General features: G+C 41.5%; 2 protein-coding genes across 4 annotated transcripts; one reads left to right on the forward strand and one right to left on the reverse strand.

Annotated features, from left to right (window-relative positions):
* Positions 1–1,796: 1,796 nt before the first annotated feature.
* LOC115676091 (uncharacterized) lies at positions 1,797–3,797 on the forward strand. Its single transcript, XM_030598961.2, has 3 exons — positions 1,797–2,455; positions 2,563–2,653; positions 2,956–3,797. The coding sequence occupies exons 1-3, from the start codon at positions 2,121–2,123 to the stop codon at positions 3,688–3,690; spliced, it is 1,161 nt and encodes a 386-aa protein (XP_030454821.2). The 5' UTR covers positions 1,797–2,120; the 3' UTR covers positions 3,691–3,797.
* A 727-nt stretch (positions 3,798–4,524) lies between these two features.
* On the reverse strand, positions 4,525–14,797 carry LOC115676090 (putative GTP diphosphokinase RSH1, chloroplastic). Of its 3 annotated transcripts, none has more exons than XM_030598960.2 (24): positions 14,674–14,797; positions 14,142–14,332; positions 12,456–12,629; positions 12,295–12,360; positions 12,103–12,195; positions 11,894–12,025; positions 11,652–11,753; positions 11,498–11,575; positions 11,347–11,418; positions 10,556–10,663; positions 10,296–10,393; positions 8,331–8,391; positions 8,169–8,231; positions 8,011–8,067; positions 7,828–7,929; positions 7,437–7,595; positions 7,167–7,298; positions 7,006–7,092; positions 6,833–6,904; positions 6,324–6,410; positions 5,781–6,219; positions 5,279–5,340; positions 5,135–5,203; positions 4,525–5,039 (listed from the first exon to the last, which is right to left on the reverse strand). In XM_030598960.2, the coding sequence occupies exons 1-24, from the start codon at positions 14,696–14,698 to the stop codon at positions 4,935–4,937; spliced, it is 2,634 nt and encodes an 877-aa protein (XP_030454820.1). In that variant the 5' UTR covers positions 14,699–14,797; the 3' UTR covers positions 4,525–4,934. The 3 variants fall into 3 exon arrangements, with proteins under 3 accessions (XP_030454820.1, XP_056170492.1, XP_056170486.1); XM_056314517.1 differs by having other exon boundaries at positions 5,955–6,219; positions 14,142–14,344; positions 14,674–14,792; XM_056314511.1 differs by having other exon boundaries at positions 14,142–14,344; positions 14,674–14,790.
* Between the last annotated feature and the right edge of the window lie 704 nt (positions 14,798–15,501).

Here is a 15,501-nt window from a genome sequence, read left to right on the forward strand (position 1 = left end):
TTGCCTTGTCGACGTCGCGTCAATTGAGTCTGTTCCCACCAAGCTGAAGCGCCACCCTTCAACTTGTACGACACAAGTTTCACTTGGCGATCCTCGTCAATATCCATAGCGTCGAAGAATTTTTCGACCTCCCAAAGCCAATCAAGGAAATTTTCAATATCCAAATACCCATTGAAAGTAAGGAGATCTACCTTTAGTTGATACTGCTCAGGATCTCGTCGATATCCTCCCTGACGTCGACTCCCACGAACATGCTCCTCCTGGAATCCCCTGTATCGGTGACCACCACGAATTTGCATCTCCTGGAAATCATCGTCTTCGTCTTCCGTATCTTCGACATAGTCTTGACGCCTTTGTCGGGGAATTCCTCCACGCCCCATAGCATCTTCGAGATCACAAACGACAGGAATTCGCTCGGCTGGAAGATTGCCAGGCGCATGGTTTGTGGACAAACGCTGGATGGCATCAAGGATCTCTTGAAACCTCCGATCGGTTTGATCCACGAACTGATTGAACTCAGCCCGCGTAATAGGCTCGTTCTCACAGCCCTCAGCAGCGGGGAGATTGACATTCACTTTATTCACCGTCGTCACAGGAGAAACCTGCTCTGATACCAAATGATGCAGAAAGAAGCGATAACTTGGAAAACCTTCCACAATTCGACTGGAATTCAATTCAATTCGATAATAATCTGAATACAAAGCTGGACGTCCTTTAATAATGATAGAACTCCTAAAGATATCCGAATTAATGAAAGTAATATCAAAGCAAAGCAAATCAAATCTAATCTTATCTAATAAAATCAAACGAAATATTGATAATTCGAAATTGCCTAAAGTAAAAAACTGCCTGAAACTCTATCCAGACGACTTCGAAAGGCTAAAATCCATCATATGTCACAGCATAGCTGTGAGTCCGAATGATACGGCCATTTCACTTCAACCGATCAATTTTGAGCGCAATCCGAGGTCGTTTTTCTCAAAATCAAAAAAACTGCCGAGATTTCCGGCGATTACGGCGATCATATTTTTCAAGATAATCACAGGCTAACTGTTCTACATCAAATCCAATGAGTTTGTCCTTTTTGTTTGACTACTATATATATGTATATATGTGTGTGTAAGGTTGCCCTTATTATTAACGTTGCAAGAAAGGCAGAAAGTTCAAAGAAGAGGCTATTGAGCGAGAGAAAAAAGAAGTAACAACGACGAACGTGATGAGAAAAACACATGGCACCATCCCATTAAATTAAAGAGCAACCAAAGTATGCAGAAGCTCATTCCATCCTTCTCACAGAGGCCAACGCAGAGAAGGACCGAATAACGCTGGATTCGGCCCATTCAAACGTATAGTTTGAGAGACGCAAAAATGCACGACTTTGCATCTAAGCATGCATCATCAACAAGCTATCCAATCAATGATAACTACTGGCTACAGAAACGTACAACTTAGCATCTTGTCTGGTCAATGCTGAGTTCAATTTCTGTAAAGCTAAGTGGCTTTTTGAATGATAAATGCCGGGCGGTCGAAATCGACTGATCGGGTATTTTAATCTTGTGCGCGACATCAGCCGAACACGTCGCGCAAACATATCCACCGGTTCGAGAAGCGTCGTAAGCAACTTTGCCCGCGTCGAGCGACATCCATAAGTGAGGGAGAATTTCTCAAAATACAGAATGGCGATTAATTCTTCTTCTCATGTCAAAGATCTGATTGCTTCACTGAATCAAATAAGCACATGCGAGCATCACCAGAAATCCCTTTTCCAACCGACGGAGAGGAACGCACGTGAGGATCCAAAGGCACGAATTCACGTGAAGAGATCACGTAATCCTTGAAAGAGAGTACCCGTTCAAACGGGGAATGCACGTAACGAAAGGGTGCATGCAAAATGTTTGGTCATCTTTAATTTAAAGCACGAGAAAAAGGGAATCATTCCTCTGTTGTGAAAGCACCAGATGTGTACAAGAACACACGTCCGCTTCAACCTCCGAGAGATGCTGCGCTGCTCAACTACCATCTCCCCCAACTCTTTTATCAGACAAGCAACAAAGCAAAGCAATATATGAGGTGAGGACATCAACCTGGGGATACCCAAATTCATAGGAACTTGTAGTTACATGATCATGGAGTTGCGCGAGGGCAGACGAACTGGGGATCTGAAGAGAAGGGCTCGCCTAAGAGTCGGTGGCGGTGGCGGTGGCGCTAGGATCGAAGGGGTTATTGTGTGGGGAGGCACTCTGGCGATTGCGAGCTTGATGGCCCTCTTCACGATCAGAGTGAAGAAGAGGGTCTGGAATCGGTGCACGTGTGGACCCGAGAAGCTTAAGGTCGAGGCGACTGAAGAAGGAGGAGGAGGAGGAGGAGGAGGAGGCGACGAAAACGGAGGCCTTCGGGTCGTTCTTCAGGATCAGAGTTCTCCTACGAGTCCTCTTACTCCGCGTAACTCCTCATGGTGAGCCTTGGAATTACAAATTTTGCCTTTGAGTGATTGGAATTTCGAGTTTTCCTTTTTCTTTTATCGCTGTCGTGATCACAACATATTTGGTGGTCGATCTGCAGTTGCATTGGCGGAAGCCATGGCGGATTGTCGAGGAAGAATTTAGCTCACTTGTATTGCAGTGATTCCGCGTCGGGTCGGAGTTTGACGTCGGTGAGATGTCATTCCTGATAATTTAGAAACTTTTGGAAACGTCGTGATTCTAAAAGGAAGAACAGTCCTTTGGGAAAAACACAAAAGCTTTCTTTTTAGGATACATATCTGCATCTGTTCTTATTAAAGCAATGCTCATGGAGAATTCAATGGCGAAACAAGTGCACAGATTCTGGTAGTTTAATTTCAATGGTGCAAAGTAGACGTAATTTGTGCAGTCATTTGTTTCTTTTACTGAGCTTTAAGTCACGATTTCGCGAACATAATGATCGATGTGAAATCGTCGGATCGATTTGATTCAGGAGGAAAAGCCTGCTATTGAAAAGGATGAGAAGAAAGAGCCTCACCAAGAGACTGTCCTCTCTGATGGTGCGAAAACAGAGAGCGTTGCGTCCTTTAGCTCCGTGGTCGAAGATGGTTCGCCACCAGCTACGCAAGATTGCGCTCTAGCCACAGATGACTGGAATGAAAATACAGAAAACCATCTCGAGAAGCAAATTATTCACGCATCCAGTGAGGTTGACGCCTTTGATCGTGTAGCTCAAATTGAAGTGCTGACGGCAGAAGCAGACGAGTCGGCGGATTCTGTGGAAGAAGAAGAAGATCTTGGTGGTGGTGGTGATGAAAAAGCAAAAGAAGTCGAGGGAAGCTCGGAAGACTCAGGGGACTCATGTCTTGAATTAAACAACGAGGCGATATGGCCATTGGAAATGATCGATGAGGTAGCGAAGACGATTTTTGAGGATCGTGTAGACATGACCAAGATCAACAAGCAAGAAAGCGATTCCATCGTCCACGAAGAAGGGGAGGAAGAAAATGTTGGAGTTGATACTCATGAAAACCCTAGAGACTCAACAGCTTTTACCGAGAATAGATTGGAGGAGACTGTCACGAGGAATCGTTGGAAAAAACGCTTCCCGAGGCCGCCGATCTGTATTTGGCGTGTCCTGCTGCTGTTGGTTTTGCTGTCACTCCTAGTTCACGGTAGCAGCATCGGGAGTTTCGCGACGAATTTATGTGATCTCGCTGTTAAATGAAGTTCCTCTCACGGTCGCAGATCGGTCGTGAGGAATCAAGACTTGTAATTCAAGCATTCCAATCTTTCGCTCTGTCTTACTGAATCCTCAATAAGAATCATCTTAAACTGTAGTAGAACTCAGTCCTGCTGAATACTGAAGGACATTAATGAAAACATTGGGAAAATATTACACGACAGAACGTTAAACATGCACGCATATCCTTCGTCTACCTGGAGAAGAAACACCTATAGTCTCACCGTGCGAGAATACACAACCGAGAATAGTTATCAAACATTGTTATTCTCGCGGCAGTCCATCGTTTCAATTTCCTCGGAGGCGCTCTTGCAGATGCAGCAGCCAAGTAAACACTCGATGATGTTTCTCTCTTGATTTCTCTTCCACACCATACCGGCAAACCTAGTCGACATATGTGGTCGAACATGGCATCTATCTAGGATTATCCATTGTATTCAATTTACTTCTGTTGTCTCTGCAAGTACAAAACTAGACTACTCCCCGTGACTTCAAAAGCGAAGATAAACACTCATACCTTTCCTATCCCCCCATCTTCACTCAGCTATTCTTGGATTCCTCAAGAGGCATGACAGAAGTCAGTGGTCGCGGTATGCTTTAAGCTTCAGCATTTCAACCAATACATTACACTACTGCAGAAGTAAACTAGAGTTCGGATTATCCATGACATTAGCACATTATGTTTCGGCCCCCAAACTATAATCAGTAGATTGTACTAGGATGCGAAATATCTGAGAACTCCAAAAGTACTAGGATGGGTTGCCCGTATTGAATTTCTCACGTGAATAGGTAAAGACCAACGGGTGAAGAGAGAACACAAACACAAAAAGGAAGGTAGAAAAAAGAGAGCAAAGCTAGTACACGTCGGCGAAAGAATATAACGTCAAATTGTTGAATGAAAAAATTGAATTATATACCATAGATTTGTGTAACCTCCTCTGTATAGATGTCTCTCTCTCTCTCTCTCTCTCTCTCTCTCTCTCTCTCTCTCTCTCTCTCTCTCCCAAGTACCTTTACAGGTGTATACCTCCTTAACCCTATAGCTCTTCTTATATACAATGCTCTGGAACCAGACTATTTTCTGCATGCTACTGCCAACTTATTGAGCTCAGCCTGCGCCAACAAATGAGAATCTAGCTAAACACATTTCTGTTTTTCGAGGACAAAACTTTACACCCAAAGCTCCAATAGCTGGGTGAACTAGGTAACTCGACATGTCTATCAATTCGTTAGCACTCAAGAAATCGATTGGCATCAACTGAACACGGCCAACTGCAACCTGTAGACCATCCCAATACCCCGAGGATTAGATCTATGCTTGAGCAAGCATTGACCTGAGGAACAATAAACAAGTAGTCAAGGATACGACACTTCACCGCATAAAAGAGGTCAACTACGGAGAATAAAGAGGAATGATGCAATATCATACCAGGCTCTCGATATTTGCTTCGACATGAAACATCATGACGGCCATACCCCTACCTCTATCGATCTCAGCCTGCTTACCACAGGAAGGTTACAAATTGCAAATGACATTGTTAACTAAAAATATGATCGAATCTCAAAATCTTACCACACAAGAACATATGGTAATGCCCACAGCTGACAGTGCTGTTGTAACCTCGGCCATCATCCCTGTTAATTTCATACAGTAAGATTAGACATTTTTCCTCATCCAAGGTTAACTGCTAAGATTTTGGTAGGGGATAGAGGCCCTTAGCGGAAAATGAGATACTGGAAAAATCTTAAGTATAGCATTTGTTTTGGTCAGAATAACTGCTTCCACATTAACCAGTTCCTTATTATAAGCAGCTTCCTCGGTCCATGATTTCCAAGTCAGTCTCAACCAATTGTCTATTTGTATCTGAGTCCTCTTTACACGCGTACACGCAAATATATCTATCTATCCAATAACCATCACGAATGTTGTTTTCTTCCTCTTTCTTCTTTTAGCTAGTGTTCATTATTGAGTGTCATTATAGTGCTTAATAAAACCAAAACAAACATCAATTACTAAGATCTAGCCGAAAAATAGAACTACTGGAAGGATGCTTACACCAGAGAAAGAAAACTACCTCTACGATCTATGCATACCACACAAAACCACTGGATGGAGTGCCCTTCTAGATTGTGCCAAGAGGCAATCTTACTAGCCTGCCAACTTTCTAAGCCAGGCAAGACTTCCTTGTATAAAGGTATGTTGGCTTGTATCATCTTGGCAACACCATTTCCTTGAAATAATGACTCACCTTTACCCATCAAACTGACATGCTGAACATGTTTGCGATGCTTTCCATTCACTTTGGGGACCCCGTCACCACCACTTTTCAGGTGGACATCTTTATTACAATCTGAAGAAGGCATTCCCATCACACTCATGAGAATCCTGTCCCATATAGGCTTGTTCTCCTTGGGATGCTTGGGAACGCCCCCTTCTTCAGAGTCAGCGATAAAATCATTCAAAGTGTCCGCTGTTATTTCAGCAGCAGAAAGCGCAGCTTGCTCCCTTAAGAACTAAACAAAAACTTAATTTAGATCACAGGACAAAGGCAATTAAAAAATCCATATGAGCTCAATCCAAATAGCAGCCATGCCAACATAAATATGCATATGTGTACCTTCATAATCTTGTGTCTGGCACTATGTGTCTTTGCATGCTGCAACCATTGCTTGTGCTTCTGGAAAGCAGATTTGCTAGAGAGAGCCTAGCAAAGCAAGAAAAAGACGTTTCATTGAACAGGCCTTTGACACTCAAATACTTCAAAAAGACAAACTAGCCCATTATGACAAGGAACTAAGAGCATGTGCCACATTTATGTAATCAGGTGCAGTTTCAACATACCAAGGAAGTGCCCATGGAACTTGAAACTAAAAGGTAGTTAGCATAGAGCTGAAAGAATTGATTATGGAGCATGGCGTACTGGGCAACCTCTACCAGTATGATAAAAGCTCTTTAATGAATAACTTATCCGTCAAAATTCCAGTTCAATAGATGACAACCTCAGAATAAACTTTCGAGAGCTGAGTTTGCTGACAGTTATCTCTTCATACGGAGAGAGATCTAGAGGCCCACAAAAAGAAAACTATAAAAAATTCAGTTTCTCCATACAGGATTAAAAGTACTTACATTATAAGTAATTATCTCTATGACTTCCGCATTTGTAAGTACATGTGAAGGAGAAACAAGATTTCCATTCACCTGCCAAGGGCACATGTATTTAACAGGCTCACTGATCAATATCAAAAGCCAAATTAAAATTCACAAGAACATCCTACAGCATTAGCATATGATGACTTTACCTTTGCGGCCACCATCTTGTTGCCTATTTCGGTATGGATCATATATGCATAGTCAATAACAGTTGCACCTTTAGGCAGATTTTTAATCTGTGAAGCAATAACACAAGATTTAGTGCTTCAAGCAAGGCAATTTTAACATAGTAATCAGTCGGACTTCTTACCTCTCCTCTAGGTGTAAACACAAAAACACGGCTCCCTAGCAGATCCCTGGTAACAGTGTCAACAAATTCTCTAGAGCTCATGTTGCCTACAAATTCTTCTTGCCATTCTCTTATAGCATTAAGCCAACCAATCTGAAAAGAAAAAGAAACACTTCATTCGCACACTTAGCATCACCATGTGGAAGCTTCAAGAGTCTGCCTGGAAGATACCCCAAAGAACAACAGCAAAATACCAAAATAAGGAAGGAAACTGGAAACACAATGTCATACCCTCAGTGCGATGTTTGCATTGTTGAGACAGACAGCCTTTCCTCTTGATCCTCTACTGTTAGGCATCACACGTCCGACTAGGCCAGTGACAAACCCTCTTCCACTGTAATGAGCAGCAATCCCCCTTTCTGCTATGAGATCCATCTCTTCAGTTCGAATCTGGAAATAGAACAATTACTCAACCTGTAATGTATGGACTTACAGCAAACTGATAGGCCAAATAAATGAATCAACAAATTCACTAGACTATCTTCCAGGGACTAATAATCAGAAAAAAGGAAAAGCAAACATGAACTTGTCTATTGACCAAAAAAATAAAACACGAACTTGTTTGAAAAATCTTGAAAATGGGAAAATAGAAAAGCAAGGCATACGGTGAACCATATGGTACCTGAACTTCTAATCGGAACATGCTTTCATACAAAAATGGAATGACGGTAGTATGGAGGCTTTGATAACCGTTAGGTTTTGGAGTCGCAATATAGTCTTTCATCTGTGACAAATAATAAACCATAAACAAAAATACATAACGACTAACGACAGCATAATCTCGAAAGAAGGAAAAGTAACACACAGCTCGAGGGATGGGGGTCCAGATTCCATGGACCAAACCGAGAACATGATAGCAGATCTGCAAAGGCACAGCCATGAGAATGAGGTATTTGCACCATAAAAAAAGGAGTATCAAAATCCTCCATTTTACAAAATGGGAGGAGAGAGAGAGAGAGTTGCCTGTTGTGGACTACATAGAGGCCCAACTCCAACACATGGTTTTGGTTTTATGATGATGCGGAGCTGTTTATGAACGGAAGAACAAACATGCAGGAAAAGCAGAATCAGAAGCAACTTATAATAGCTGTTTCAGATCTATATCAAACATAGAATCTCACAAACCTGCGCTATTTGATTAATCTCGTTGATTGAACCTTTAGATTTCAGCACAGACCTATATATACTGCATACAAACAACGAAAAATTTTAGAAGAATCCTTCCAAGAATTATCCATACTCATCACTGAAAGTCTGAAAGTGTGTATATGAGGATTCTTCTACTGTGCTTCGACACACAAAGTGTAGACAAGCACATGAAAAAGGATGCAAAATTATAAGTGCTTGTCGTAAGACCTTGAGTGCATAGGAAGCAAAAATACACATATTCCTTAGGTATGGCATTTGTGCTGTCCTGGGCTGTCTCGCTATAGTGTCATGCCAGCACTTAAAGGGGCCACGCATGCTCCAGCCAGCCTAAAATGTGCAGGCTGTGCCATGCCATGGCAGGCTGCGGGCTGACCCATCGAAGAAGCACTAACTTGTGCTGGTGTTAGTTCGGAAGCCATGCCTTACAATAAGTAAGTTCATTATCACTAGAGAGATCTTATGAGTCCATTCACCATTTTCAAGAGAACTGAAATATGAGAATTAAAATTAACTCGCAGAAAATAAACTGCTTGAAAATATTTTCTTCTTTTCCCAGCATTTGGATCGCTTAGGAAAAAGAGTCCACGGAAAATATATGCTTTAATTAAAAGAATGACTTCCACTTTAAAAAATCAGAAATTATATACCAGAATACAACTTGATCTCTACCACTGTAAGACCGTCCCAGGTGCCCGACTGACTGACCCAAGATCCCAACACTCTGATATAGCTCCCGACAGCCTAGACCCTGGACCCCAAGGGCCCAGACCCTGATCTCCGGCGGTCCGGAGTAAGGTTAGCATCGATCCAGACCAGAGTCCTTGCAGCCCGAGCCCGGGATTCCGTTGCCCAAACTGTTGCCTGGACTTGGGTACAGTGCATCTCACACCTATGTCCTCGGGGCTCACTACTCAAGTTTTTTTCTCACAAAAGTTTTACAATTTTCCAGTAACAAATTTCAGCAAAAGACTTCCATCTTTCTTGAAAGGGACAACCAAACACATGAAAATTGAACCATCTTTCCAGAAAATGACTTCCTTTGAAAATAATTTCAAGCAAAGTTCTGTTTACGTAAAAGACACAGAGCCATAGCTTAAAAATGATATGAGAATATAATATATAACTTGTATACAAGGGAATATGAAAGTGATTTAATAAGAGAATACATTTGTGAGAGTTGTTTGAGAATTTCAAAAGCCTAAGAACTAAAGCTAATATCCTAAGGAACTGCAACTCTAAAAAGTGAGCTCACAGGCTGGCTCGTATGGGGTGTTTCAAGGGCCTTGCCGTGCTCGCCCATAGGCCAGCCTATATATGACCAATTGTCTCGCCATGCTGGCAAGCAGCACACAGCTCCAGTGCAGCCCCTTATGTAGCATAGTAGCCCAACCCATTTGCCATCAATTACACTACCCATCATAGCCATTTGAAATCGGATACTCTTGCTCAGACTAAATTGAGGTTCCCTCACCGTGATATTTTAATACTTTATGAACTATATTGCCCACTGGGCAACCAAATGCCCAATCTCCCTAATCAAGGGTACGATAGGCAATAAGACTAATACAATGCTAAACTTTTCTTGAACTCCACACTGTGACACGACCTTAAAAATGATATTAGGATCAGAATTGAAAGCAATCTCTCAGACAACAATAAAACTCCACTCCATAGCCCACAGCTAACAGACCCACTTGAACACAACACTGGGCAATGCATGCTAAATTACGCTAAAACTCCACCCACGACATATAATGCATCATATTTTAACTAATGTACTGATCAGAAAGCACTGCCAAAATAGGCGAAGATAAACCACCTGACATGTACATCACTTGACTAGAGTCTTAATACCTCGCAAGACAATGACTTAAAAAAAAAAAAAAATAGGCAACAACACCAAACCAGACATATAAAACAGAAAAAGAAGCTGGGCTTCACCTGTAGGGCTCCTTACATGCAGAACGAACTTCAGTTTTCACTGTCATAATATCTAGAAACTGATCATCGTCTATCTTCTTCATCAAAATTTTGTTTGCCTGAAAATTGATAAAGGGAATGATATGATATTCCTATAGAACTCAGGCAACAGCTAAACTAGTTTTCAGTAGTCGATTCCCAACTGCTGGTCACTATGGGCAGCTTAGTGAGAAGCAAAATAATAATCTATCTATATTTTGTCAAGTAAAAGATCTTATTACCTCTACGAGCTCCTTCTCATGTTCCTTAAAAAGGTCCGCAATCCTTCGTTTGACCTTAGCATAATCTTCAGCATTCGTGTACATAAATGACAGATTTTCTAGCTCAGACTGCAACAGCAATCAACAAATATCAGAATTCTAAATATGACCAAAAAGAAAAAGAAAATCTTAAAGACCAGAAACTCTCCATATAAGTTAGAGGACAGCAATGAAATTCCAAATGGCGCTTGCTTTTAGGACTTCACATTATTACGTGGTACCTATGAAATGTACTATAAACAGTACAAATAATACATACAACGACACGGTCTTGAAGAAAAATTATCCCATCCTGAACTATTAAAAAAGTTTTCTGCAGATCCATGTATATTTATACAAAAAAAAATAACAAGTATCTGAACCTATAATTTGTATACTTTTGCTCGCAACTCCCAAATTTAAAGACAAAGATGATGTAAACACTAGGGCAGATACCATGCATATGACACTCATCTAAGTCAGTAACAGAGAAAAGTTGATTCGTGAATCCAACCACAATAAGAGAAGGTAAGAGGCTATAACTGCAAGTGCTACTGCAGCAATCAACATTGAAACTAAGCAAGTGTAAAAGGAAAACTAGCAAGATGCTCATTAGATTGTATCAATAACGAAGGTCTGTAAAGCATGTAAAGGGAACACGTTTTGAAACTGGAATCCAACATTTCTGAAAAGTATGTAATCTGTCAGGAGCACCATACTTAAAGACAAGAGCCATAAAAATAAACCCAAAGCACAAATGAAGCCTCGTTTACCTTGATTTGATACATGCCAAGCAGCTTAGCCAAAGGGGCAAAAACCTGCAAAGTTTCCAAGGCAATGCTGGACTGCAAGTACAACAATAATGTGAGAAATGTCGTGACTAGGCAGTTAATATTATGCAAGTCTTACTGAACCAAAACCTACCTGCTTATGAGGAGGCATGTGTGATAGTGTCCGCATGTTGTGTAATCTGTCAGCTAACTTGACAATAATGACACGGACCTGCAAAAGTGATAGCTTATTTGCCATGTGGCTTAATTAAAAATAATGGTTGGCTAGGACTATGATAAAAGATCACCTCCGCTGTCATAGCCAAGAACATCTGCCGCAGGTCATCAGCCTTAACATCTTGGGCTTCACTGTTTTCATTCTTACATTTCAGCTTTCCCAATTTTGACACCTAAGATAACATGGACAACTATTGGAGACAGATGGATGCCAAGCAACTAATAAGTTGTTTTAAGGGAAAAGAAAAAGGGCAATTCCATTGATGATAGAAAATGGATGCAATTAATTACTGTTATCAAATGTGTAGGGCACCTTTGTCTCTCCTTCAACAATGTGGCGCACGGTAGCCCCAAATTCATCTTCTATCCTTTCAAAGGTAACAACGTTTGTATCCTCCACAGTGTCATGGAGCAAACCGGCCGCAACAGACTCCCAGTCTAACTCCTGAAAACATTTAAATTTTGAATATATTAAAAGGATAGGTTACCATGGCAATCTTTAGAAGCTTGTCCACAACTCACAAGTTCTCCGAGAATTCGTGCCACTTCAACAGGATGAATGATAAATGGTTCTCCACTGCGTCTCTTCTGGCCATCATGAGCATTGAAAGCCAGCTGTACACAACAGAAGACACCGCATGTCTTTAACCACTATTTCAATATAGATATATGTGACAAGCAAACCAAAATTCTGGCAGAGAAAAAGAGGCATACCTTAAGAGCACTGTGGACCAATTCCATCTCTTTCGGTGAAAGATATGAAATAGTTGGCTTTAAATACTGAGGCAAAGCATAAAACAAATTATAGAAATACGTAAATTAAACTCTATTTTCCAGCAGCAGAAATCTTCCAGATTCAACTACATAGTTTCTACCTCCCACAAACTTTCAGGAGAAGTGTCACTTAAGGTATCTGAGCAGCCTGATGAAGAACAACCAGAACGCCATTTTGTCAATGCAACATAAGATGGCCTAGAAAGTCTTCCAAAGATTAAAAAATCGGGAATATCGGAGAAGTAACAATCCCCTGCACAGAGGGCTTCATATTTCTGGAGAAAGGACAAACACAAAGTAGCACCGTAAGTTTTTGTGCCTGCATCTGGTTAACTTAGGAAACAAGCAACTATAACATGAATGCTCAATATGCAATAACATCACGAGAAGACATTGCAGAAAAAGTGCGATGAAGAATTACAGGTGCCTTATGCAGGGTGGGATAGGGGATGTAAAAGAGGGAAAAAATTAAAAATAATTTTAAAAAAGCTCCCTATGATTTCTCTTTTTGATACACAATTAAGGGGAAGGGAGAAACAAAAAAAGGTAAAAATTGAGGTGAAGACCATTTGCATATCAGAAAGAATGGATTACCACTACATATTATTTGTTCCAAAATCCAGAAGTAACTCCATTGCTGATATTTAGTTTCCATTTCCTTACACATATCTAGTTTCGTCATACGTATAGCTTGTATTGATATTCTAGGTTTTCTTTTTGTCACAACCAAGGGGAAAACACTATCCATTCCGGTACTTAGGTCAGGTAAACTCGCTCATGGTAGGTAATTGACCCCAAAGTATGACCGGGGATGGGCCTGGAGGACCCAAACCCTTCACCTCAAAGACGGAGAGATGATTACCAAGACACCAAACCACAATCCCATGCCGATGTTCTTGGTCGACAATAAAACTACGGGTTAACTCGGGATGTCAGAAAATTTGCTAACCCTAAAATCTATTCTCTGACTTTCCTAAACAGATCTCCCACTACCCCTCGAATTCTTATCGTATGATATCTGGAGAATAAATTTGGTCAGGAATATTTATCGTACTTAATACCACAATGTTTCTACATTGTATAGACCAGAAAGTGGTACGCTACGTGGTAACGAGATCATGTGACTTGCCTTTTTCTCTATGATGACATTGCGATGTTAAGAGCGAATTGATGGAAATGATTTTTTTCTTCAGGTTTTCCGCATTATGCAATGTATTTCAATACTCATAAGCTCATAACTGCCCATTATGCAAGCTAAAATAGTTATTACCTTCCACAGGAAAAAAAAAACCTTAAAATACAGGAAAAACTTTTTCGTACTTTTTTTGTCAATGTGTTATTTAGACACTTCATATCCCCCGTCTGGTCATGCCAACTTGTTAAGGAGTTAAACATGACGTCAAACATTAAAGCCGTGCATGACGCAAAAAATCATCTGGAAAGGAATGTGAGCAAACAAATGCATATGAAAATCATCATATGCATGATTGCAATCATATGCCCATTCAGGCCAAGCTGTCATATCAAGCACTTCAGAAACCTTTAAGCTGAAATCCTTCTTTTCGGGAAAGAAATCGACACAGTAATTACGTAAGTGGAACTTTACAGCGATGATCATAGGAACTCTAACTAGGTTCATCAGAAAACAACGACAGAGAAACAGAAAACCGAAACCAACAAATTAACAGCAAAACTTCCGGAACATTATCCGAAGCGGATGATTAATGCACGAAACCCTTCAGGCCGGAAAACACAAAACCTACAGCATCATCAGCATAAACACTTACAGATTTTCCCCGATCCCGCCTCCCAGCCTGCACGATAGAGGACGACGAACACTGAGGAGGATGCGCCGTGCTCGCGAGGAAGCCCGACAGGACCCGGGGCGCCTTCCAAGCGCACGACAGAGCATTGCAGTCGTATCTCCCGCCCACATCGCCTTTCGCCAGCTTACACACATTCACACACTCTACCGACACTGCAAATTCCCCTCCAAAAAAAAATTAAAACTTTAATTCGAATTCCACCCGCAGAACAGAAAGACATAATTCGACAGTAGCAGAGTCCGAAATTTCAGTCAGCAAAACATCTAATTCTCTCAGCAATGCGGCACATATCGCTCCTCCCTAGCCTAGCATCGAAGAATCGAACCCCACCCGCGGTTCGCCTATCGAAACGATCCGAAATCGCGACGCTTCGGCTCTCGAAAGGCCAACAGAACCGGTCCAGAACCATCAATCCCTCCACACATACACACACATGAATCCGCAGCGAACACGGACCGAAACGGCGCGAAATGGGAAATCACGACACACGTACCGGACATCGAAGAAGCGGAGGCCATGTCTACGAAGCAGCATCTGAGCGGGCGGACCTCGCGGGAGGATCGAACATGAGGATGGGCGGGGGCCCCCAAAAATCGACGGCGCAAAAACCCAACAAAACAAAAAGAAAAAAAGAAAACGGGGGAAAAAAAGCAGAGGAAAAACACGACCGAAACTATCGAAAGGAAAAGCTCGAGATGTCCGGAAGCGGCGAGCGAAGGACGGAGTCCGAATTGTGGAGAAGACGAAAGAGGAGGAGGAGGGAAAGAGATAGAGAGGGTGAGGGAGAGGGATTGGGTTTAGCCAGCCAGCGCCACACAAATGACCAGATGAAGATATTTTTTATTTTTCTCTTTTGCTGCTGGTTTCATGCACGATATATACATACTTATATTATATATATATATATATATATATATATATATATATGTGCAAAGAGAGGAAATGCAATAATATTCGAATTTTTCGGCTCGACTAGTATTTATCGTGAATGCACGTAAATTATCCCGTCCCATGCACCGGGGATGTAAGCAGCGGGGAGGGCGGCCCCTGAGATCAGCTTGAACTGGGATATTACCGGTCGAATGCAAGATCTGTCCCGTCCGAATGAACCGCTGTATGCCACGTGTATATGTTTTTTTCATTTTGTGAAAATCGAAAATTCGTCTTTTTAAGCATTCTATAATGAATGCGCGCTAAATTATTTCGTCGTATGGATCCGAGAAATAAGTAGCGGGGCACGAGGTATTATTCATTCGAACGCGAGATTTGTCGCGTCTGGATCGAGCGCTTTTCAATTACTACGTTCAATTTGGGAAAATAT

Source organism: Syzygium oleosum, unplaced genomic scaffold (assembly GCF_021117445.2).
Source record: "Syzygium oleosum isolate NSW1041296 unplaced genomic scaffold, Sole_v2.1 Sole_v2.01, whole genome shotgun sequence".
NCBI lineage: Eukaryota > Viridiplantae > Streptophyta > Magnoliopsida > Myrtales > Myrtaceae > Syzygium > Syzygium oleosum.

Coding starts and splice junctions, on each gene's coding strand:
- LOC115676091 (XM_030598961.2), top strand. CDS start 2,121: ATGATCATGGAGTTGCGCGAGGGCAGACGAACTGGGGATCTGAAGAGA. Junction 2,456..2,562: donor ACTCCGCGTAACTCCTCATG/GTGAGCCTTGGA, acceptor GTCGATCTGCAG/TTGCATTGGCGGAAGCCATG. Junction 2,654..2,955: donor CGGGTCGGAGTTTGACGTCG/GTGAGATGTCAT, acceptor GATTTGATTCAG/GAGGAAAAGCCTGCTATTGA.
- LOC115676090 (XM_056314511.1), bottom strand. CDS start 14,698: ATGGCCTCCGCTTCTTCGATGTCCG. Junction 10,664..11,346: donor TTGGCATGTATCAAATCAAG/GTAAACGAGGCT, acceptor TTGCTGTTGCAG/TCTGAGCTAGAAAATCTGTC. Junction 5,040..5,134: donor AAGCAAATATCGAGAGCCTG/GTATGATATTGC, acceptor ATTGTTCCTCAG/GTCAATGCTTGCTCAAGCAT.